Genomic DNA, 26,276 nt, shown 5'->3' with positions numbered 1-26,276 from the left:
CATCACACATGTAGGAACCAAGCTGCAATGGAATGAGAGCTTTTTTTTTTTTGTTTCCCCTGATCTGATGCTTTCCAGCCTGAAGGGGAGGTGTTAAAGACAGAAGTAAACACGCACATTTAATAATCTATTTGTGTGAAAAAAAAGGTTGCCAATTTTGTTTGGGAGCCACGTCGCACGACTGCGCAATTGTCAGTTAAAGCGACGCCGCGCCGAATCACAAAAACTTGCCCGGTCATTGACCAGAAATATGGTCCGGGCTCAAGTGGTTAAAAATTAACAAAACACAAAAGTGAGCCCATTTTTTGGGGATAATGTGAAAGATGATGTTACACTGAGTAAATAGATACCTTACATGTCACGCTTTACTATTGGAAACACTCCTGCAATGGGGCCAAAATGAATTCCGTGAATATCCCCATAGGCGACCTTTTTCTTTTTTTTCCAGGTTACCAGTTTATAGTTACAAAGAAGGTCTAGTGGTAAAAGTATTGCTCTCGCTCTAACGCACGCGTCAATACCTCACATGTGTGGTTTGAACGATGTTTATATATGTGGGCGGGACTTGCGTAAGTCCCGCCCACATATGTAAAAATTATTTTTACTTTTTGCTATAATAAATATCCCCAAAAATATATATTCAAAAAACTAAAAAACCCCTCAGTTTAGGCCGATACGTATTCTACATCTTTTTGGTTCCAAAAAATCGCAAATAGCGTTTAGTGTTTGGTTTTTGCAAAAGTTATAGCGTCTACAAATTTTTTTTTTTTGTTGTTTTAACTAGTTATTGGGGCGATCAGCGATTTTTATCGGTACTGCGACATTATGGCGGACACATCGAACACTTTTTTGGAACCATTGGCATTTTTCTAGCGATCAGTGCTGTAAAAAATGCATTGCTTACTCAAAAAATGCCACTGGCAGGGAAGGGGTTAACACTAGGTGCGAGGGAGGGGTTAAATATGTTCCCTGGGTGTGTTCTAACTGTAGGGGGGGGGACTGACATGTGTAAATGACAGATCGCTGTTCATGAAGGGGAACTCCAGACCCCCCAAAAAAAAAATAAGGTGGGTTCCCTCCAGGTGCATACCAGGCTCTTAGGCTTGGTCTGGAACATAAGGGGTTAAACCCGCGCAAAAAAAATAGCGTGGGGTCCCCCCCAAGATCCAAACCAAGCCCTTATCCCAAGCACGCAGTCTGGTCAGACAGGAATGGGGGTGGGGACGAGCGAGCGCCCCCCTCCCTCCTGAGCCATACCAGACCACATGCCCTCAACATGGGGGAGTGTGTGCTGTGGGGGAGGGGGGCACTGCCCCCCCACCCCAAAGCACTCTTGCCCCCATGTCGATAGGGACAAGAGCCTCTTCCCGACAACCCTGGCCGTTGGTTGTCGGGGTATGCGGGCGGAGAGCTTATCAGAATCTGAGAGACCCCTTTAATAAAGGGGTCCCCAGATTCCGGCCCCCCACCCTATGTGAATGAGTATGGGGTACATCGTACCTCTACCCATTCACATGGGGGAAATGTAAAGTAAAAAAAACACACCACACAGAATAAAATATTTTATTAATCTGCTCCGGAGCCCCCCCTTTCTTCTTTAGCTCTCTTAGAAGGGGGGGTTTCTTCTCTCCCGATCTTCCGCCGGGACCCTGGGCTTCGGTGATTTCTGCCGGGGGAGGGCGCCATCCCTCGGTCCTCTCCGAAGCCTTCCGCCGGATGCCCCCACCCCATTTAAGCTCTTTTTCATTAGGGAGGGGCATCCGGACTTCGGCGACTTCTGCCGGGGGATGGCGCCTATCCCCCGGTCTTTCCGGTGCCTTCCGCCAGGGTTCCGGTCTTCCGCCGGGGGTGCGCCAACTCCCAGGTCTTTTCTCTTCTGTCTTCTCTGCTCCCTCTTCTGCCTGGCTCCCCCGCGGAGCCAGGGCTTTCTTCCGTCTTCTTTCTTCTCTCTTCCTTCTTCTGCCTGTCTCCTCCGGGAGCACAGGGCTTGTCTCCGCTGTCTTCTTCCTTCTTTCCGTCTCTTCCATTGGATGTTGACACAACGAGGTTCCGCGCTGACATACCGTGTCAGCGGCGGGCATGGACTTATATAGGGTAATGCCACCATGTGACCTCAACCCATGTGACATCACATTCCCTGGGCATGATGGGAATGTGATGTCACATGGGTTGAGGTCACATGGTGGCATTGCCCTATATAAGTCCATGCCCACTGCTCAGACGGCATTCCAGCGCCGGACCTCGTCGTGTCAACATCCAATGGAAGAGAAGGAAGAAGACAGCGGAGACAAGCCCTGTGCTCCCGGAGGAGACAGGCAGAAGAAGGAAGAGAGAAGAAAGAAGACGGAAGAAAGCCCTGGCTCCGCGGGGGAGCCAGGCAGAAGAGGGAGCAGAGAAGACAGAAGAGAAAAGACCGGGGAGTTGGCGCACCCCCGGCAGAAGACCAGGAAGACCGGAACCCTGGCGGAAGGCACCGGAAAGACCGGGGGATAGGCGCCATCCCCCGGCAGAAGACCCCGAAGTCCGGATGCCCCTCCCTAATGAAAAAGAGCTTAAATGGGGTGGGGGCATCCGGCGGAAGGCTCCGAAGAGGACCGAGGGATGGCGCCCTCCCCCGGCAGAAATCACCGAAGCCCAGGGTCCCGGCGGAAGATCGGGAGAGAAGAAACCCCCCCTTCTAAGAGAGCTAAAGAAGAAAGGGGGGGCTCTGGAGCAGATTAATAAAATATTTTATTCTGTGTGGTGTTTTATTTTACTTTACATTTCCCCCATGTGAATGGGTAGAGGTACGATGTACCCCATACTCATTCACATAGGGTGGGGGGCCGGCATCTGGGGGCCCCCTTATTAAAGGGAGCTCGCAGATTCCGATTAGCCCCGCCCGCATACCCCGACAACCAATGGCAAGGGTTGTCGGGAAGAGGCTCTTGTCCCTATCGACATGGGGGCAAGAGTGCTTTGGGGTGGGGGGGCAGTGCCCCCCTCCCCCACAGCACACACTCCCCCATGTTGAGGGCATGCGGTCTGGTACGGCTCAGGAGGGGGGGGGGCACTCGCTCGTCCCCTCCCCCATTCCTGTCTGACCAGACTGCATGCTTGGGATGAGGGCTTGGTTTGGATCTGGGGGGGACCCCCGCGCCGAATCGGCGCGGGTTTAACCCCTCACGTTCCGGACCAAGCCTAAGAGCCTAATGTAGCCCTGAAGGGGGATCCGCGCCGATTTCAAGTTTGAAATTTGGCGCGGAGTTCCCCTTCAGGGCTGAAAACAGCTCGGAGATTCCCGTGCGCCGCGTCACGCAGCGCAATCACGGGTACGCCGCTTGGTATTTACCAAGATTTTCACGGCGTACTGACAAGGCGCACGGGAATCCCTGACTTTTCTCTCTGCGCATGCCCAGTATGCAAATGAACCTCCCGAGGTTCAGGCGCACTGTGTAAGCGTACGGGGATCTGTTTTCAAAAAACACTTTCCCTTTCAATTCGGCCCGCCAAACACTTTAAAACACATGTCACTTCACTTCCCCTGCATCCCCCCACCTCCCCCCCTAATAAACTCCCGCCCAAACCCCCGCAATTTACAGTTTAATGTGCCGTGCGCCAGGTCTGTACTGGTGCACAATGCACCCTCTCCTGGGCGCACGGAGCACATTAGTAACTAGGGAAATACACTGCACTAGCAGCGTATTTCTTTAGTAAATGGCCAAACGGCTGCTACTCCTGCTTTTACTCCATGAGTCATGGAGTAAAGGCTTGGTAAATCAGGCCCATTGTGTACTAATGAGGACATATTTAGTTAAGTTCACAGCAATACCTCATCTTTAACATGAGAAAGGGCCTTCTTCTCCACAGCTATCCTAGGCATGGTAGATATAAGGAGCTTCATCAATAAGCACAAGAGAGACAACATGGAAGGAATATTGGAAGGAAAGCTGTCAATATTGTGCGGATGGCTGCTTGTCAGTGTGCTGTAATCAGAGGTTTATGTACAGTATACAGAGCAAACTGTGCACACCTCTCCACCCCACCTAAGCAGAAGTGACTGTGCATCAGGCAGGATTTCATCTGCAGCCATCTCATATGCACAGAAAGCCGAAGGATGTAAAGCTCCTCCTGCCTGCTAGGAAACATAATGCAGCTTTAAACCAGGAGCAGTCAGGTTAGAAAAACTGCAGGACACAGCAATTAGGTGGTGCATTAAGGGTATCAGATGGCAATATTACTGGGTGCCAAGATGCACGGGCTAAACAGCAAGTATTGTGGAGCTGCATGCAGGCCGCATGTTGAATTCCAGTGAGCTAGAGACTAGAGAGCAAGCACACAGACATAGAATTTACAAAAAAAAAATCAGAAAATAACATTATAATCCTGAAATAGAGAGCTTTTATTGTTCTGGCCTGCCCAGATTTTCTTATACCCCGCACAAACGGTCAGAATTTCCGACAACAAATGTTCGATGTGAGTTTGTTGTCGGAAAATCCGACCGTGTGTATGCTCCATCGGACATTTGCTGTTGGAATTTCCGACAACAAATGTTTGAGAGCTGGTTCTCAAATTTTCCGTTAACATAAGTTCTTGTCGGAAAGTCTGACCGTGTGTACACAATTCAACACACAGAAATCCTACGCATGCTTGAAATCAATTTGACGCGTGCTCGAAATCATTGAACTTAATTTCTCTCGGCTCGTCGCAGTGTTTTACGTCACCGCGTTCCTGACGTTTGCAATTTCAGACAACATTTGTGTGACCGTGTGTTTTCGTCAGAAAAAAATCCATGGTTTTGATGTCGGACACACGATCGGACTTTTGTCCGACCAAATTCACATCGGATTTCCGATGGGATTCCATCGGAGTAAAATAGAACATGTTCTCTATGTAAACTCAGATGGAATTCATCGGAATTTACGATGGAATTACTCCGATAGGGCATACACACGGTTCGGAAATTCCGATTGAAAAAGTCAGTCGGACTCTTTCCATCGGAAATTCCGATCGTATGTACAGGGCTTAAAGCCCTGTATACACGGTTGGACAAAACCGATGAGAATGGTCCGACGGACCGTTTCCATCGGTTCACCTCTGAAGTGGCCTGATGGTCTGATGTGTGTACACACCATCAGTTCAAAATCCGATCGGGTCAGAATGCGGTGACGTAAAACACACGACGTGCTGAAAAAAACGAAGTTCAATGCTTCCAAGCATGCATCGACTTGATTCTGAGCATGCGCAGGTTTTGAACCAATGCTTTTCTGTACTAACCATCGGTTTGGACCGATCGGGCAGTGGTCCATCGGTTCGGTTTTGAAGCATGTTTTACAATTTTGGACCGAAGGAAAACAGACCGATGGCCTATCACACGATCTGTTTGGTCCGATGAAACTGAACTTCGGTTCATTCTCATCGGTTCGGTCCGACCGTGTGTACGGGGCCTAAGGGATACTTGAATGCTGTGGTTAGTATGTGATGTGTTTATGTATATACGCACACTGCTTTTGGCTTATTTCTACAAGTAAGCCCTGTCTTCCCTGCCCTGAATTGTGTCAGCTGAGTGTTACCATGGGTGGGGACTGTCACAATAATTGTCACAGTGATTTAATTTTCAATTAACATGAACGTATGCGACATTATAAGTGTGCTGTGGTTTGCTATTTCCTTTCTATTATTTTCTATTGTTGGGCCTGGCACATGTTGAGTAGCTGAAACATTTTTGTTGTTTTGGGCAGTCATCTGTTTCCTATTGTAGAGATTATCCTTCAATTCCTGTCAGAAAAGAAAGTGGTGGGAAATCTCCCAAACAGATCAATCCACTGACTAAACAAGACATTTGACAAAGGTACAATTTAAATGTAATTTGTGCTTTAAAGTGTTACTAAACCCAGTAATATGAAAATAGTTCACCCGCCTTTTTTACATGAAAATATTGCCACTATATACCTTTTTGGTTGATCTGTATACCACGTCAGTGATAAACTGCACAGTTTCTCTGCTGAGTTCAGGAAGATGTAGATTTCCACTACAGCTTGTATACACGCCAACATGTGTGATGTCAATATCATGTGACCAGGCTAGCTCTGATCAACAAATAATTATTCTCTCCAGTATTAAAGACACAACTGAGCAATGAGTATGTTCAGATTGGCTACTCTGCCTCTGTTAACTGGGTTTCCCTAGATAGACAGTACAGGGAGGCGAGGATCTGTGCATACAGGATAAAACAGCCTTTTTACACAATGCAGAGGATTAACCCCTTAATTTCCACAGTGAGTATAACAAGCATGCTGTGCAGCATATACAGACTGATTTTACTGTTGTGGGTTTAGTAACACTTTAAGACAATCAGGGGAATTCAAAAACGGTATATCAACAACTTTCTGCCAGTAATTTCCTTAAAGTGGTTGTAGACCTCAGACATGAAATATGAAAAAAGCATATCCTTCTATACTGTGTACTTGTCTCTCTTCAAAGCTCTGAGTGCAGGCATGTACTGGCCATTGGGACTACCGGGAGTTTCTAGGTGGGCCGGTTTCATTGACAGCCTGGGAATGTCAAAGTAATGGCTGCGCGGCTTGCGCTGCGGCGATCATCCTTGGCTGTTCACTATGTCCTCTTCCTCAGCCCTGTGTGCTCCGGGCGCTCCTCCGGTCCCCTGTCCACCTCCTCCACCCCTTGTTCTCCGGCCGCTCCTCCAGTCCCCTGTCCTTCTCCTCTGCCCCTGTGAACTCTGGCCACTTCTCTGGTCCCCTCTCCTTCTCCTCCACCACAGTGTGCTCTGGACACTCCTTCGGTCCCCTGTCCTTCTCCTCTGCCCCGGCCACTCCTCTGCTCACCTGTCCTTCTCCCCTTGTGCTCCAGCCACTCTTCCGGTCCTTCTCCTCTGCCCCGTGTGCTCCGGCCACTCCTCTGGTCCCCTGTCCTCCACCCCGTGTGCTACGGCCACTCCTTTCGGTCCCCTGTACTTCTCCTCCACCCCCCATTGTCCGCCGCTGCCGGCTTCCCTCCTCTCCTGCTAGGGCCCCCGACCGCTCCTACTATCCCTTTTTGTTCTCCTCGGGCCCGTGTGCTCCCGCCGCTCCTCTGGTCCCATGTCTTTCTCCTCCACCCCCTTGGGCTCTGGCTGATCTTCAGGTCCCCTGTCCTTCTTCTCTGGCTCCGTGTGCTCTGGCCGCTCCTCCTGTCCCCTGTCCTTCTGCTCTGCCCCCGTGTGCTCTGGACGCTCCTCCAGTCCCATGTCCTTCTGCTCTGCCCCAGTGTGCTCTGGCCACTCCTTCGGTCCCTTGTCCTTCTACTCCTCCCCCCGTTAGGGTGACCACATTTCCAAACTACCATTCAGGGACACCCTCCCTTCCCAAAAATCAGCTTGTGCTGTAACGAATCACAGCACAGACACAAGAGGCGGGATTTATGATTTCTTCAATCACACCCAGGGGATGGGATTGTGCTCCTCCAGGTATTCCCGGCCAGGACAAGTACTGTCATTGAGTAAAGTGGTGATGTGGCGGCCTTTTTTGGGGGCATCAGATTGGCCCGGGGGTGTCTGTATCAGTTTCATTCGGGGACACTGCATTGTCCTGGAATGAATGTGCCCGGGACAGACCTGCAAAATGCGGGACTGTCCCGGGCAATCCGGGACATGTGGTCACCCTACCCCCGTATGCTCTGGACGCTCCTCCGGTCCCCTGTCCTTCTCCTCCACCCCCCCTCGTCGCTGTCTCCTGTCCATTTTTCTTCAATGCTGAGACAGTAGAAAAAGGGACTAGGGAATCTGTGTCCTCAGTCCCATTCTCTGTCTTGAAGGGGAGATATCAGGGGTCTGTTTAGACCCCTGATATCTCACCAAAGCCCACCAACAGGACTGATAGAAAAAAAAATTGCAGTGAATATTAAAATATATAAAATTGTAAAAAGATATAAAATAATAAACTTTCTGTTTGCTGCCTGGTTCCTCTGTTATCAGCATGACTCAGTCCTGGCAGCTTTTACCGACACCAAAAGTTAAAATGATGGAGGGGGGGGGGGGGCTTCAGTACTCAGCCTGTGACTGTTACCCAGTTCTTTCCACTGCTTCTTTAAGAACCTATTGATATGGCAGCAGTAGATTCTTACATAATTACTGTCAGTTCTCAGAGTAGGAAGTTGGTAGTAATAAAGACTGTCTCTGAGCTGGGGTACAGAGGTACACCGAGTACTAAGAGTAGGGCATGTCTATTCCCTGCTGAAAGCCAAATGTAAAAATACGACAAATATGGCAGTGCCCATTTTTGGGAAATGACTTGTCACTTGGTAGGCAGAGAGGGAAGGGGAACTGAAAAATGAGTTCCCCACTTTTGATTGACAGCGCACGACAGTGGGCAGATTTGAAAGCAACACAGTTGGACTGAATATGAAAATATTATGTCGATCAGAAGTACAGCAGACCTAAGGGGGAACTAGTCTCTCAGTTATACATCAATGTAGCAACTGAATAGAATGGGTTCTCCTGATCTTGGCCTTGAACTCTTCAGATGCCTCAACCTCTCTGACTCTCTGACTCACCTGGTTGGGTGGAGGCCTACAGGGCAGCCATCAGGAATTATGGGGCCCCTTACACAGCTTCAGGCATGGGCCCCCTGGAGCAGAGAACCAGGGGGGGGGGCGGTGCCGCCTGAAATTGAGAAGCGGGGGGGGGGGGGGGCTGCTGCGAATTGAGAAGCGGGGGGGCCCTTTAAAAAAAAAAAGAATAAATTAAGAAAAATAGCCATACGGGGCCCTGGGGACCTCTGGGCCCTTTAATAAAAATATATATATATATATATATATATAAATTATTTTAAAAAAAAATTTATAAAAAGAAATTACAAAAAAGGGGGGTTGCCATCCGGGACCTCTGGGCCCTTTAATAAAAAAAATATATATATATGAAAAAAAAAAAAAACATTTATAAAAAAAAAAAAGGGGGTTGCCATCCAGGGCCCTGGGGACCTCTGGGCCCTTTAATAAAATAAATAAACAAGTATATATAAACAAAAATAAAAAAATAAACATTTATAAAAAATAAAAAAAGGGGGTTTTCCACATGGGGCCCTGGGGACCTCTGAGCCCTTTAATAAAAAAAATAAAAATATATATATATATATATATATATATATATATATATAAAAGAAATAAAATAATATAAAAAAAATGTATTTTTTATAAAAAAAAAGAGGGGTTGCCATCTGGGGCCCTGGGGACCTCTGGGCCCTTTAATAATAATAATAATAATAATAATAATAATAAAATATATATATATATATATATATATATATATATATATATAAAATAAATAAATAAAAAAATATATAAAAATTATAATTTTTTTTATAAAAAAAAGGGGGGTTGTCATCCGGGGCCCTGGGGATCTCCGGGCCCCCCGTACCCCTAAAAAAATGGCCCTTTAATAAAAAATAAAATACAAATATATTTAAAAAAATATATATTTTTTTTTATAAAAAAATAATTAAAAAAAGGGGAGTTGCCATCCGGGGCCATCGGGCCCCTGGGGACCTCCGGACCTCTAAAAAAAAAAAAAAAAAAAAATTTTTTTTTTTAAAGGGGGTTGCCATCCGGGCCCCTGGGGACCTCCGGGCCCCTTACAGGTGTACTGCCTGTACCCCCCTGATGGCGGCCCTGGAGGCCTATATAGCACCACAAAACCTGCTAGGCAGTGCACAGCACCCAGCTATAATGTTCTACCAGACAAACAAACACCAAATCAGATAGTAAAAAGATAGCTTAATGTGTTGTGAATAAGGTCAATAGTTGACCAAGTGAACACAAAATAGATTGAACATAGTATAGATATTGACTGACATACAGGATATCACTATACAATGGAGCTATATTGCTAATGTGCACTAGTGGTAACTATGCCAGGCCTAAACTGACCATAAAATGACCGAATGCTTAAAGAAACAAATAAAGTTGTCACGTACCTTACCAGAGGCCGAAGTGTTGAGAGGGCTTCCCTTGCGACTAAGTGCAGAACGCCCCCTGGAGGTGACACAGGGTGAGCTATGCCCAGAGATGCAGGAGTTGCCAGCTGCGACTTGCTGAGTAGATGTTGGAGATCAGCTGTAGACCAGGATACGCAGTCAGGTAGGGGTACCACGGAAGTAGCAGATGAGATGGACTGGCAGGAAACCCAGGGGCGGAGTCAGGAGCCGAGCCAGTAGTCATACACAGAAAGCAGGGAGTGACTGGAACAGGTCAGAAGGCAAGCCGAGGTCATACACTGGATCCAGCAGACAGAAACAGGACAAAGGATGAGCCGAGAGACAAGCCAGGGGTCATGCACGGAGAAGTCTGGTCAGGCAAGCCGGGTCGTCAACAGGAATACAAGGAAAACAGGAACAAGAACTCAGGATCACATCAAGGGCTGAAGATCATGCAGCAGTTGGTGATTGCTGCAACAAGCTTTAAATAGGGCACTGACGCCAGGAGTCCCGCCCGCATTGCGTGCGTAATGGCGCACGTGCCTTTTCGCAGTAAAGAACACAGTATTTATGGTGTTGTTGCCCGTATGTGCGCGCATGCGCATTGTGCTCGTATGCGCGCGCATGCGCACTGTGCTCGTAGGTCCGAGCAAGACAGGTCTGCCAGTTCTTCCACGGTTGGTTCTCTGACAAAAGTGTAACAATAGTAACGAGAGGTAATATGAGTCTCTAGCTAGCTATTGTTGGGGCGCTTTAAGAAAGTTGGTGCACTTGGTAAAAGTCAAAATTATAAATGATGCCCCCCCACAGTTGCAGAATGCCAGCCACCCGCATACCAGAAGCAGTGCTTCTGCTAGACTAATTTGCCTCTCAGCTCAGTCCACCCCATAAGACTGGCGCTATATTAACAGTGTAGCACAAGCCGACGGGGACTCTTTCTGTGCTGCCCCCCTGCAAAGTGCTGCCCTAGGACTGGGCCTTGTTGGTCTAGGCCAGGATACAGTGTTGGTCAGAAAGGGCAGCCATAGTGGGTGCTTGACAAGTGCCTGTCACTGGCACAGCTGCCTATATTAACAGCAGCAACAGAGGATCACCATTGCGGAGGTATCAGGGTGCAGAGGACAGAGGATTTCACTGAACACAACAGCTACCAGCACTTGGAACACTCTTTATCCTAATAAGTAATGTCTCTGGTGCTGTTTTAAAAAAAGAATCACTACACTTTAGCTTACAATCTATTTGAGGTCCCGGGTACACACGATCGAAAATTCCGACAAGAAAAACGTGGATTTTTTACAACAGCATGTTGGCTCAAACTTGTGTTGCATACAGTATACATGGTCACACAAAATTCCGACCGTCAAGAATGTGGTGACGTACAACACTACAACGAGCCGAGAAAAATGAAGTTCAATGATTCTGAGCATGCGTCAAATTGATTCCGAGCATGCATGTTTTTTTGTGCGTCGGAATTGCATACAGACGATTGGAATTTCCGACAAGAAGTTTTCTTGTCGGAAAAATTGAGAGCAAGCTCTCAAATTTTTGCTGTCGGAAATTCGGACAGAAAAAGTCTGATGGAGCCTATACATGGTCAGAATTTCCAACCAAAAGCTCACATCAAACGTTTCTTGTCGGAAATTCCGACCGTGTGTACGCGGCATTAGAGTAGATCTCTTTTGTATTATCGCATCTCACTATGTTTACCATTTCTTTCAGTAATTTAAGTATTTAGAAAGATGTTCTACTACCTTATTAAAGATTAACTGTGATGGTATGATCTATCTGTAAGGAATTTACATTGTGTAACAAATACATATTGTCACTTATAATTAGGAAAAAGATCCTTCTGAAAGCAGAATTCCCTAGTCTTCAGATGTGTGACCATGTTTTATTGACAGTGTCATAGGAAATATAGTAAACATTTATTTTTATTTATTTATTTATTTTAGGTCATAGAAGCAGTGAACCACAATGAAGGCCTCAAAGGTTTTTAACACTTTTTGTAATTATTATGATTAATATTTTTTGTAGTTACACTGAAAATGATTAGAATTTCTGCAAATGTATCTCTTTTCAGGGCTTTTTTTTTCAGTGGGAACATGGAATGCAGTTCCAGCACCTCCAGCACTGAATGTATGTAATGGCAAGGGGTGCTGGGTGTGCTGAAGGGTCCATTGATGCTGGCTGCTGAAGGATCTATTGTTCCTGAAGAAGATCTGTTTTTGCACGGTTGTGTAATATTTCTGGGGAGGTCTATTATTGTTGCTGGAAGAGATCTACTGTTGAGGAGGGGTCTATTGTTGCTGGCTGCTGGTTGATCTATTGTTGCTGGAGAGGAATCTATTGCTGGTTGGGCTTCTGTTGCTGGGGGGGTCAGTTGTTGCTGGAAGGGATCTACTGTTGGATCTATTGTTGCTGGCTACTGGACAGTCTATTATTGCTGGACTGGCTGCTGGGAAACATGTTGTTACTGCCAAGGTCTATTGTTCTTGGGGTCTATTGTTTCTGGGGGAATCTATTGTTGCTGTAAAGGGTCAACTTCTGCTGGCCGCTGGAGATCTACTTTATTGCTTTTATTGTTATGGTTAAAACATTCCATACATATTACTTATCAATACAAAATAATTATTTGTTTCCGTATTCTCTTAAAAGGGCGATACTGGGAGGTGGGTAGGGGGTGTAACCAAGGGATGGTGCTCGGAGGTTAGTAGGGCGCGAAGACGAGAAGTGACTCAGAAGGGGGGAGGTCCTGCCTGAGGAAAAAAAGCCCTGCCTCTTTCACTACAAGTATTACTGAATAAGTATTCAATACATGTAAAATGGTGTCTGCGGAGGTTTTTTTATTTTTATTTTTTTAACTGCATGCAAAATACTCATATGTTCTTTTTGTGTGGCCTGGAGACAAAGATCTGCTGCAATTACTGTTGTATAAAGTGTCTCAGAGAAAAAGGAAAGGTGGGTACAAACTAAAACAATTTTCTTTCAAAATATTTCAGACCTTATTAAAGACCATTTTCCAGAAAAAGCAAGGCTATCTGAGAATTTAGATGAGAAAAACAAGCCAGCAGGGGAAAATGGTCATTTGTGGCAGGAGCAACCATGGTAAGTAGCTGGCATTCTAAATACATTTAAAAGTGCATGTCCAGGTAAAATCTATTAGCCAGATTCAGTAAGACTGGCATAACTTTGAGGCGGCGTAGCATATCACATATACGATACGCCGCCGTAAGTCAGAGAGGCAAGTGCTGTACTCACAAAGCACTTGCCTCCTAAGTTACGGCGGCGTAGCGTAAATGGGCCGGCCTAAGCGCGCCTAATTCAAATGTGAAACAGGGGGGCGTGTTTTATGTAAATGATTCGTGACCTGACGTGATGCGCCGTCCGTTGATAAATCCCAGTGTGTATTGCTCCAAAGTACGCCGCAAGGACGTATTGGTTTCGACGTGAACGTAAATTACGTCCAGACCCATTCACGGACGACTTACGCAAACAACGTAAAATTTTCAAATTTTGATGCGGGAACGACGGCCATACTTAACATTGGCTAGGCCAGCTATTTGTTCGACTAACTTTACGCCGGAAAAAGCCTTACGTAAACGACGGAACAAAATGCGCCGGGCGCACGTACGTTTCTGAATCGGCATATCTAGTCATTTGCATATTCTACGCCGAACTCAACGGAAGCGCCACCTAGCGGCCAGCATAAATATGCACCCTAAGATACAATGGCGTAGGAGACTTACGCCGCTCGTATCTTAGCCTAATTTAAGCGAATCTGGTTTCCAGAATACGCTTAAATTTACGACGGCGTAGATTCAGAGTTACGCCGGCGTATCTACTGATACGCCGGCGTAACTCTTTGTGAATCTAGCTATATGTATTTTAGTTTCAATAGAACGTCCTTTAATGTGCGCTTAAAAAAAAAACTGAGGGATCTGTTACATTTAGACTTGTCAGTATGCTTCTTTCTTTTTTTTTCAATCAAGTTTAAGTTTATTTTAAAAATGTAAACAGTCCAATAGAGTTCATACATCAAGGATATCATCACAATACAGTACAGGAAGATACATTTCGGTATCACATATTCCTAACCATACTTTGGTCTAAGTCGAAGAATCATTCTTTATTCAAAAATAAATAGACTTGGAAGAAATAAAAAGAGCTTGTGTCCACAAACTGTTATAACGGAAATATAGTATTTACTCGTAAGTTTCCTTATATAATGTTCCCCTGAGTGATATTCAAGTGCAACGTTAAAGTCGATACTTGTCATACCATAACAACATATGTTTTAGCAGTCGATAAAATAGATTTCATTCTTAAATGACCATCTAACAACCCCCTTAACTTAGTAAGAATCCAATCATTTCACTAAGAGCAGAACCCCACCTCCTACCTAATTCTCCCACTGTCTTCACTCTTTTCCTCCCTACTTACTCAATATAGAGTAAATTCACTTGGTGGATAAGAAGTAGACCAATGAAAAAGTTAAAAGTGAGAAGATCAATATCATGTCTGACTACCCCATATTTCCGGATCATCGTAATAACCTTACAAAACCTTAAAGCATCATTAAATATTTACAGTATGCTTCTTTCTGCAACATTTGTTTTTGGAGGGCTGACAATCCTGCACAAGCACTTCTTTGCAGCAGCGTTGCCACACTCCCCTAGCCTCTTCTTCACAAGTAGTGCCTCCCCATGGGTAAGAGGTTTCTTGTCTTGTGCTGGCCTCAAGTGAGAGTCCAAAAAAGTTCAGGCGCTGTATGGAGAACCAACATTTGGTAGCCCTCTGCAGCTAGAGGGGAACCAAAACACCAGGGATGGTGTTGTTCAAAAGAACAAACAAAAGATTCCTCTTAATAGAGCGCGGGGGAGGGGTGATGGCTACCAACAACTTGAGGAATACCTCAGAAAAGTCATAAAAATGTCTATGCCACGATTTGTGTAAAAAGATTTATTGTAAAATCAAAAGTCAGAGGATTCCAAGAATAGAAAGGGTTTAAACATGGCTGACAGACAATCAATGTTAAACATCATGCTAGATATTGAACCTCAATCTCACCCAAGCCTCTGCAGGCTGACTCAGGCATATAAAGGCCGGTGCTTTGGGCGACCAAAAGCTGTGTAAGTGCCAGATGTTGCATGGGCATCCACCCAATGGAAGGGATGACAGACCACTGGTGGAACAAATATCTACCACATCCCGCCCCCATTTCCCATTCACATTTTTTTTAAATCCCTTATCTCAGTGGTCATCAACCCTGTCCTCAGGGCCCACTAACAGACCAGGTTTCCAAGATAACTGAAATACATCACAGGTGATATCATTTGCTGCTCAGTGATTGCAGTATTCTAGTCTGCATCTCCCCATGGTAATATATAAAACCTGGCCTGTTAGTGGGCCCTGAGGACAGGGTTGATGACCACTGCCTTATCTGACCCCTTTTTTTGATTCCATTAATCTGTGGTTACGTTCTGATTGGTAATCTATAGCCACAATCTGTAGCTATGCCACCCAATACACTCATCTTGACATTATCATGCCTCTACATTCATGGAGCCCAAAAAGACCCAGCTACTGGGGAGCCAATGGCCTGTAATATGGACCCTAAAAAAAAGACCCACTCACTGTGCTGTAGAAAAAGGTAAGACTTCGGCGTGTCATGTGACCACAGATTTAGGTATTTGGGGCTTTTAGATTTGTTTTCTTAATTTATGCCAATTATTAATAAGACAGCGATGAAGTGTTATAAGTCTCAGTTGATCCAACTTGTGAGACCCACGAATCGCGTGACATGTGAAATCCCATGTTAGTCAATGAGGTGTCTTTTTCTGCAAGATATTTTGTTTAAGTACTTAATTAGCTTTCCTCCTTATGCCCCTGTTCACATCTGGCTATTTTGACATGCGATTGACATGTCAAATCGCATGTCAAATCTCCGCCTATTGCCGGCAGCGGCACCGTCCGAATCGGTGCAATGTCGACTTTGCGTGGCCACACTGATCCCCTAAAGTAGTTCCTGCACTATTATTGGCAACTTCAGGGACAATTTCAATAGACAACTGTGCATAAACCCGCACAGATGTCTCTGAAATCGGACTGAAATGCGGGTTTGAAATGTGCGATTTCAAACCTGCCTTCAGTGTAAACCCAGGCTTAATCTCTGAGTTATTCTGACATCCTGATGGGGGGGGGGGGGGGGGGGGCTGCCCACTGGGGTTAGATTTTAAGAGAACTTTTTCTCCTTGTTGAGAAACTGTTAGATGACCAGAGTTGCTTACAGTAAAAGAATGCTATATTGAATTATTATGGAAAACATGTAGGAACACAGCTGGGCAGGTCGGTTTCAAGGTTACAAAAAACACATTTGTTTCTGGTGTGTGATGCTTTATTTTCTTGTAGATTAATTTAAATAACAAAAAAAGTTAGAATCTGCCTTACATTTAACCATAACATCTACATGGGGCAGAGGTCTGGACTTATATCCTACCCTGTTTCCCCAAAAATAAGACCTACCCTGAAAATAAGACCTAGCATTATTTTCCAGGAGGGCTGCAATATAAGCCCTACCCTGAAAATAAGCCCTAGTTAAAAATGCTTGTAAAATCCTATAATCCACTCTATTACAGTAGTATATAATGTACAATGTGTGTGTTTCTGTAATATAATTGTGGGGGAAGAGAGCTCCGGCGGGTAACAGAAGCACAGAGCGGCTCTATAACAAAGGTATTTGGCACAATTATATTATATTTAAACTATAGGGCCTCTAGCGGCTGGACTTCTGTCCTCAAAAACTACAACATGGCGGACGTTTCAGACATAAACGTCCCATATAAATAAGGAAGTGCTGGGGGCTTAGAGGCGCGCTCCAGATGACGTCAGATCGACGAAACCGGTAGAGCAGACGCTACTCTAAGCTACAGCACGTTTTTATGTTTTATGTGTATTAACCTTTCTACCAAATGTGAGTACCCTGTTAAATGTGAATAAAATTGTTCATCATTTTTAAACGGTATCACGCTATTGGGCAATCTATTTGTCTCCTCTTCTGAGCGGTGGAGTTTTTTAGATTCTGGGAAGATCCAGGGATTTGTCAGTATATTATACTGTGAACGCCTGTTACCCCTGCAGGGGTTCAAGTATCTGGTGAGTGCGGGACCACAGGGAGTGAGCACGATTTTTGCACAGAAGATTTATATCTACGTTGTTCTCACGTGGAAGAAGCACACAGCACTTTCAATTATTTATTTATTTATTTACTGCATGGAACTCTTTTGCATAAAGACTTTTTTACTTACAGTATGAAAACTGTTTGTTGAAAGCACACTGCACTATATATATATTTATTTTCATTTGATTCACTTAATTTTTGCATGAAGCAGAGATGGAATGAGATTTTAGCACTGGAACACTTTTTGAGTTTATTTGTATTTTGAATTACTCTGGTTGTTATTTGGATCACCACGCAACATTTTTAGTTTTTTGTTTTTATTGTATCACCCATACAACATTTTTTATTGTATCACCCATACAACATTAATTATTATTTAACATTTAGTCTACACTTTAGGTTGGCGCCACCACCTGCTTTCTATATTATTTCACACCTTTCTCCATTTTGTGGGGATTTTTCTGCAGGGGCAGCCCCTCATACTCATTATACTATATACCTTTCAATACCTGAGAGCGTAATTATTATATTTAAATATTCTGTAGCGCAGATTCACATTTTTCTTTTCCCATATTACAGAAACACACACATTGTACATTATTTAATACTGTAATAGAGTGGATTATAGGATTTTACTAGCATTTTAACTCAGTTCACACTGGGGATTCCTGACAGGCAGGGAGGGAGAGGGGGAGAGAAGACATCACATTACATAGTAAGACCTACCCCGAAAATAAGCCCTACTGTGTCTTTTGTTGGCATAATTAATTTTAAGACCCAGGCTTTTTTTCGGGGAAAAACGGTAGGTGGTTTTTACTTTCCCATTATTTTTATTTGTTGTTTTTTATGGTGGTGGGTATATTTTCCGATTTTTACTTTGTTTTAATAACCTATCCTAGAAAATGTTATTTTTATTTTTCTTGTTTTTTTTTTTATCTGTCCAGAACACAGCTTTTATATAGCGAAATGAAAGCTGCTTGGTTTCTTTAGGTTATTGTAGTTTATATATTGTCATTGCTTGACATTTCCTTACTGAATGACTACTCGTGTGTGTAAAATTGCTATTAAATTACAATATATGTTGGATCAATTGTACTATAGATATACTGTATAGATATATATATTAGTAGGGCTCTAATTTACATTCAAAATTTAGTTGCCAGGTCACCGAAAATGGTAAAGCCATATATAAAGTAATTCATACTTCACAACAAGATACCTCTGTTTTGCAAGTTATATGTGGATTGGAAGCTTCATTGCAAGATGACGCACATATTCATATACAGAACAGTGGTGAGTTAAACTTTTCCTTTGAAAATATATACCAACAGCACATGTCAAAAGGGTGGCTTGATGCAGAGGGAGAGTAGAGTGGTCATAGCTAACACCCTTTAACTTAAATATTACTTTTTGGGTGGACTGAACAGTCCAGAGGACATGTACATTAGACACAGAGACTTAGGCTGGTAAGGGGAAATCTAATATTGAGACAGAGAAGTATGTAGGTTATGTATACTGTGCATGACATTGAAGACAATGTAAAAACATGTAACACTATCTCTTGTTAAAAAAAAAAAAAAACATGTAACACTGTGTATTGTTACTGAGAATACAGATTTGTATCTGTCCACAAGATGGCAGTGTCAAGCACTTTTACTTGCCACCGCCGCATCTTCAGTTAAAGGGGCCCCTCATCGCAGAACTACTGTTGTTGTCTAGATTGTCAGAAGGACTGGTGAGATGGTTCCTGACCCACCCATAGTTACTGTCAATTAAGTTAATAACACTTCTTGCCTGCCAGGCCTGTTGCATTTTTCAACAGTGGATATATAAAGTGCAAACAAATGTAAACAGATAAATGAAGTGCAAAGTGATAAGTATTAAAATGAAATAAATCCATATAGTGTCCTTGTAAATAAATAAATAATTTGTGAAACCAACATGCCAGTCCATATTTGAAATAGTGAGAACGGATGTATAAGTTAAGCAATCTCTTCAGAAACATCCACCTCTGTGCGTATTATCAGACTCATGTGTTCCCTCCACTGGTTGTGCCCTCACCTTATGTTTTATAAAATTCTGCCTTTGTAAATGGTTAATCCTCTGGAACACGCCTCTTAGTATTTTTCCTCCTTGGCGATGCTGCTTGTAAACTTTATTCATATTGATAACATGTAAAGCAATCAGACCTTGCAAAAGTGCTTTATCCTTTTTATAAAAATGTATTCAAACCAGACAACACATATACACTCACATTTAGAAATACTTAAACAAGCATGTGTATATTGCAACCTAGGAGGAATGTTTCACCTTTCCACCGGTTCTGCAGCTCCGGCCATTAGTGCTGCCTCCGTCCGTTGCACCGCGATGTCCACACCCGAAGCCAACCCACCCCTCGGCTCCAGGTGTAGGCACTGGCATCTTAAGTAAGGGAATCAAGAGTTGCGTTCTAAGTTGTCCCTACTGTCTTCTGGGACATGTGCGTCTCCCAGAAGACAGCTAGGGGGGCGGAATAGGGGCCGGACATAGCGTAAATCGCAGCGGATACTGTGGCGATCTTTCACCAGATGTGGGAGCAACAACCTGGATTAGACAGGTAACTGCTCCCCCCTGAAAGGTGCCAAATGTGACACCGGAGGGGGAAGGAACCTGGATAACGGAAGTTCCATTTCTGGGTGGAACCCCACTTTAAAAAGGAAAATGTGGAGAGACCCCCTAAATGGGGCTTTAAAGGCAACGAAAATATATAGTAGTCACAGTAATAAAAAAATAGGGTATTTTAATATACAAAAATGAAAATTATACATATATCACACAAAATTGTTTAAAAACAATACATGAATGGGTGTCATTGAAAAGCAAAGTCCATGAAGACATACACGGCCCTACGCGTTTCGGATTACCCTTCATCAGGGGCCGAAGTGTATGTAGTCAACAGATATAAGAACCACTTTTCTAAAAAACAGAAAAGAATACATATATATTACAAGTGTTACAAAAATAGAAAATGGCAATTAATACATCAAAAGGTGCAGATAAAAACACACATACCACTCACAGCGCTTAATCAACCCTGCACACCCCAGAAAAAGGACACCACTGTCAGGACGCAGAAGACTCCTCTAGATGGAAATAAGAGGAAGGAAGCCGGCGGTGCAGAATCGCATATAGCAAGATCTCAGGCCCTTATAGTCCCAAGGTAACGTGTAATAATATAAAAAACCTGTCCATAAATAAGGGGACAGGATAAGTATGAATATAGTTAAATACTAAACCATTTACAAAAAGATATGTCAAAAAATATATAAATAACTGCATACCTGAGGTTTGCAGAAGTGTGTCAATATTTTATTTGGCCAAAGGTGTCAGTAGAGAGCTAAGCAGAACTGTGAATACAATGGATGGCAATAGAAGCAGGCATTAAATAGGGAAAGAAAACACAAATGAAAAAATGAAAGCAAAAATGAAGGGGTCCAGAGTAAAAGGTTGCTTACATGGAATAGGCACTCAGTATGGCTCAAGGACGTGCCGCTGGTACCACTGCCGTCCAGCAGTGTCTGACATTGCTGGGCGGCTGGACGTTTTTATAGGGAAGCAGGAAGGCGGGCATTGATGTGATGGGCGTGATCAAGAAGATCAGGCAGGACATGATAGGCCAGCTGTGGTAAAGGGGATGGTGATAGACAGACGCGATTGCGTCATGAAAAAGGGGCGTGACCGGGGGGGCGGAGAGACGCCGATCATACAGCGCCGCCCAGAAGGGCGAAGTTACGACGCGTGATACGTCGCAGCATCGAAGGAAAAAGGGGCGTGACCGGGCGGGGCGGAGGGACGCCAATCACACAATCGGGACCCCAACAGCGCCGCCCTGAAGGGCGGAGTCACGACGTGTGATACGTCGTAGTATCGAAGGAAAGCAGAGAGAAACTGCCAGGTGACAACCAGTCACCTGACACGGAAATGAAGGCAAAACAGGACGCTGGATGGGAATAGGCTAATGCAGAGGAAGGGGGCAGTACAGAAATGAGATTTGCAGGAAAAGTGTCAGCAGAAAACGTTATACTAAAAAATAATTATAGATTGCAAAAACGACTTAAAAGTAAAAACTGCTGGGAAGAACACCAAGCACAGAGTATATGATGGAAAAATAAAACTTTGGACAGAACCATTTGGATATGCAAACGGCATTGTTCTAGGTGTAGCAGGCCAAAGACACACAGCAATTAATTAAACATATTTGGTTAGTAGATACGTGGACAAGGGCAAAAAGAGATCCAGGGACATATAGGAAACCCATGGGGAAATTGATAAAACCCCTGCAATTTCCAAATCCCTGTTATGGGCGCAGGTATAGACCCTTGGTCAAACGACACCTAAAAGGTGCGGGGGGACCAGGTCTGGGAAAGCCGTCCCTCAAAGGGGGACGGCTTACGTGCGCCCAGCTATATATAGCGAAACAAACATCGCACGGACACCAATTCTGGGCCTGTGGGAAGTCCCTAAAAATGGGAGTGCGCAGGGGATACAGGGACATGATAATGAATATATAGATCATCAATATGAGCACAATGATGAAAACAAAAAGATCAAATTAACAAGAAACATGGAATGCAAAATACAAAGAAGCAAAAAAACAAAAAAACACCAAACAATACAGTCTCGTATCAATCTTTCTCACACCCCCCAGATGAAAAGCCATCCAAAAAGGGTCTAAAGCTAATCTGCTCATTAAGACCCGGAGGGTGGTTGGCCTCTAGCTCCGCGATCCAACGGGTTTCGAGTTGTAACAGAACTTTGTTCCAATCCCCCCCTCTGGGGTTAGGATGGACTCTGTCAAGGATCAAAAATTTGACCCCAAGAAAGTGTCCATCGTGTTCAGTCAGAATATGACGCCCGAGGGGTAGATCAGGATTGGCCGTGCGCATGGCATGCAGATGACGGGATGCCCGTTTGTGAAAGGGTAGTTTGGTCTTGCCCACATAAAACCTCTTGCAATGGCAAGTTAGCAAATACACTACGCCAAAGGTTTTGCAATTGGCGTAGTGTCTGGGTTTATAGAATTGGCCATTAGGTAGAACAATTTGCCGATCGGAATTAATATAACGGCAAATAGAGCACCCTCCACAAGTGAAGGTGCCTTTCCTCTTACATGGGTCACATCTGAAGGTACCTTTATACTCGCTAGTCACGAGATGGTCCCTAAGTGATTGGGCTCGGCGATATGTAATCGCAGGTTCCTTTGATACGAACGGTCCCAATTGGGGATCGATCAAAACCAAGTGCCAAAATCGTTTCAAAATATTTCTGTTTACTTGATGTTGGGTGTGGTATTTGGTAATTATCCTAACAGCCTCATTGTTGTCAGAGGACTTCTTTTCTTTCTGAGTCAAAAGGAGTGGCCGTAGATGCCCGTTGGCACGTTGGAAAGATCTTTTTAAATTTTTTTTAGAATAGCCTCTAAGTAGTAGCCTATCTCTTAGTCCTGCCGCCTCTAGAAGAAAATCTTCTTGCGTCGAACAATTTTGCTTAAGGCGCAGGTATTGGCTATATGGTATTGATTTTATTAATGGAGAGGGGTGGGCACTGGTGGCGTGTAATATGGTGTTACCCGCTGTGGGTTTTCTGTAAAGCCCCGTTGACATGGTCCCATCAGGGCCCTTAAACAGGGTAACATCAAGAAAAGCGATTCGAGAGCTACTGAAATTCATGGTGAATTTGAGGTTGAAATCATTACAGTTCATGATGGTCATGAACAGCTCGAGCTCTGGAATGGAACCCTCCCAGATCATAAGAACATCATCTATGTATCGGTACCATCCAGATACAAGATGAATGAAGGGTTGTACAGGGATACTAGTCAAAAATAGCTTCTCCCACTCCCCCAGGTACAGGTTGGCATACGATGGGGCACACGAAGTCCCCATCGCAACCCCCTGCACCTGGAGGAAGTGGGAGCCATCAAAAGAAAAAACGCTGTGATAAAGTATATGAATAACAGGGTGGGTGTAGTAGCGCTTGCCCAATTAAATAACCTAATATAAATATAAAAACAATCCAAAATATGTGAAGGTATAGAACATCAATCCACCACCGACTGTGGGTCTAAAAGTGTTCCACTCAAATTAGTGTCCAAAGAATGACCACCCAACATTTAGAAATCGAATGTGGTAAGTCATAATGAGTGGTAAATAATAATGGATAAAAAACAACAATTATGCCAATCTCAGCACAATGTAAATCATTAAGAACAGTGATCACAATAAAGAAAGATAGTGACATCCAAAAAGTGCTTCAATCAAAAAGTGCATGGTGCAACATGATACAATAAAAAATATCCACAAAATAGTCCACAAAATAGTCCAAAAAAATAGCATGCATAAGTGGGCATGAACAAGAAAATTTAAATAAATAATGTGCTTATCAAAAGAAAATCAGATGATGATCAATACTGACAGTGCAGTGTTTTAAAAAAGTGTCCAGTGCACAATCCGTGCAGACAAATAATTATTTGTTCTTTAAAAGATCTTTCAATCAATAAATAAATAAATAGGTGAAAATATATATATTAAATATAAGAGTGCAAAAAGTGCTCCAATGAATCCATTAAAGAAACTTGAGTGGTTGATGCTGAACGTGCAATCGTGCTTGTATAGAATCCTTCAGGCTCCCCACAGTGTCTGGAGAATAGTGTGTTCCAGCCCCTTACCTTTGGAGGGCTTAACATAAAGCCTCTATGTAAATAATCCCAAATACGGCGGCTTGCTGCTCCACTCCCATACAACACGGCTCATGGGTTAAAGATGATTCTCAAAATGACAAAAGGGAAGCCTCCATAGCATAAAATCTTACGATTTATTGGGTAAAACAAAGTAAAAAACACTCACAAACAGATGAATGTAAACAGCGTGTCTGTCGTTGTGTCTCCGCTCTGCGGCCGCGAGCGGATGACGTCACCAGCAGCTCTCCACGTCCTCACGCGTATCGTGACTGACAAAACGTCACTTAATCACTGTTGGGTTTTTTATTTTTTGCGCTATAAGAGAAAAAAGACTGAAAATTTTGTAAAAAAAATGAATTTTTCTTTGTTTTTGTTATAAAATTTAGCAAATTTTGTATTTTTTCTTCATTCTTTTGCATAAATGTGAAAGATGAAGTTACGCCGAGTAAATAGATACCCAACATGTCACCCTTCAAAATTGCACACGCTCGTGGAATGGCGCCAAACTTCGCTACTTAAAAATCCCCATAGGCGACGTTGCAGGGTATTGTGGGGTATTGCAGAGTATTTTGGGGTATTGCAGAGTATGGGGGGTATTGCAGAGTATGGGGGTATTGCAGAGTATGGGGGTATTGCAGAGTATTGGTGTTATTGCAGAGTATTGCACAGGGAGGGATGGATGGCTGGATCTGTGAATGCATGTGTCACAGATCTAGCCCACAGAAGCTGCTGCTGCATCCGCTCTCCCCCCTCTCCTCTCTCACACTGTACCGTTCGGTACAGAGAGGGGAGGGAGGAACCGGCGCCATCACATGACGCCGGTTTGTTTACAAGTGATCGGTTTGCTATCAGCGGCGATTTACCGTGATCCGTGATCCGGCGGTCACGGACATTCCCGTGTGCGCGCACCAGAGGGCAGGCGGGAGCACGATTCTGGGAGGACGTCCATGGACGTCCTCCCAGAGTTAAGCAACCGCCTTGTAGACGTATTTCGTCTATAGGGCGGTTGTTAACTGGTTAAATGTCTTAATTTGACTCCATTTTGTTTAGCGCTGAATCAACCAGGGCTGCCATAGCTTACCTTAGTAGGGAGACTTTCTATAGTCTGAGGACTATAATGTTTACTTGCATGTCCCTATGTTTCCACCACATCAACATTACCTATGTAGGTGCTTTACACTACCAGTTTGCAGTGCTACAATTTGGCCTGTCTTCAGCACCCCTAGTGTTCACTAAGGTGCACACAGTCCCCTGAACTAGCCTTGTTTTGGTTCCAAGGCATCCCCAACATTGGATATCTGGACTTCCTCCTTTTGAGGCAACAGTCAGCACAATTCCTGATTGACAATTTGTTGTGAACAGTCCAAACCCTAAAAAAAGATTTGGATCCTAAACCCTTAAAAATAAGTCCTGGAACCAACCCAACACCTGTTGTATCTATGTCTCATGCTGCTTACATCTCAAGCCAGAGTTTTCCTTCCCCAAGAAAAACTCCTGACTACACACTCACAGATTCAGACTTTACTATCCACGAGCCTTCCAGCTCTGCAATTTTGCATGAGAGTTCTGGGCCTCATGGTATGATGGTACCCTCTGTAGAGACAGTTCCATTTGCTCAGTTTCACCCACAAACCTTTACAACACAACATTCTGTCATTGTGAGACAAACAAATTCTTTCCCTGAACAAACCGATTCACCCAACACCAAACCCCCCCCCCCCCAAAAAAAAAGTCCCTCCCTGACTTGGTGGCTCAGGAATCCAGCCCCGGATTTGGAAAAGTCCTTCCTCCCACTGTCTTGGCAAATTATAACATTGGATGTTAGCCTGAAGAACTGGGCAGTAGTTCTAGATACCTTATGACCTTGTTTACACTTGTGGGTTTCCTGACCGCTCACCCTAACCTCTGAAATTTCTTCCTCAACTACTCTGCAGGATTGAGCTGGAGAGCATTACAGTGATCCTCAGGCCTCGTACACGACAGAGTTTCTCGGCAGAATTCGGCGAGAAACTCGGTCAGAGCCGGATTCTGCCGAGAAACTCTGTCGTCTGTACACTTTTGGCCCGATGGAGCCGCCGAGGAACTCGTCGAGAAAATAGAGAACATGTTCTCTATTTTCTCGTTGTTCTATGGGAGAAGGCGGTCCCTGAACTCGACGAGGAACTCGATGTGTTTGGCACGTCGAGTTCCTCTGTCGTGTGTACGAGGCCTTAGAGCTTCAGCCTGGCCCAAGCAAACGTACTCCGACCTGATCAAACTTCTGGCAGACACTGCATAGGCTCTTCTATATCTACCAGAACTCATGTTACAAGAGCCAATTTACCACTCTACGTCTTAGTTGTTGGCTTTAACGGCATTACTGTTGAAGTCCAGGTCCCGAAGACCGATGCCTCTCCAATTTGATCATTCCCACCATGTTAAAAGATAGGAAGCC

The 26,276-nt window shown here is 44.3% G+C and overlaps 1 protein-coding gene across 1 annotated transcript in view; it reads left to right on the top strand.

Moving 5' to 3' along the window:
- PCNX2 (pecanex 2) overlaps positions 1-26,276 on the top strand; it is a 229,399-nt gene that overhangs the window by 18,753 nt on the left and 184,370 nt on the right. Inside the window, exons 4-6 of the mRNA XM_040351012.1 lie at positions 11,900-11,936; positions 12,947-13,052; positions 18,281-18,417. Coding sequence (XP_040206946.1) covers positions 11,900-11,936; positions 12,947-13,052; positions 18,281-18,417 — 280 coding nt within the window. The remainder of the gene's footprint in view (positions 1-11,899; positions 11,937-12,946; positions 13,053-18,280; positions 18,418-26,276) is intronic.

Source organism: Rana temporaria, chromosome 4 (genome assembly GCF_905171775.1).
Source record: "Rana temporaria chromosome 4, aRanTem1.1, whole genome shotgun sequence".
Classification (NCBI taxonomy): Eukaryota; Metazoa; Chordata; class Amphibia; order Anura; family Ranidae; genus Rana; species Rana temporaria.
The sequence above is the reverse complement of the archived record's forward strand: the minus strand, read 5'-3'. Positions and strand labels throughout refer to the sequence as shown.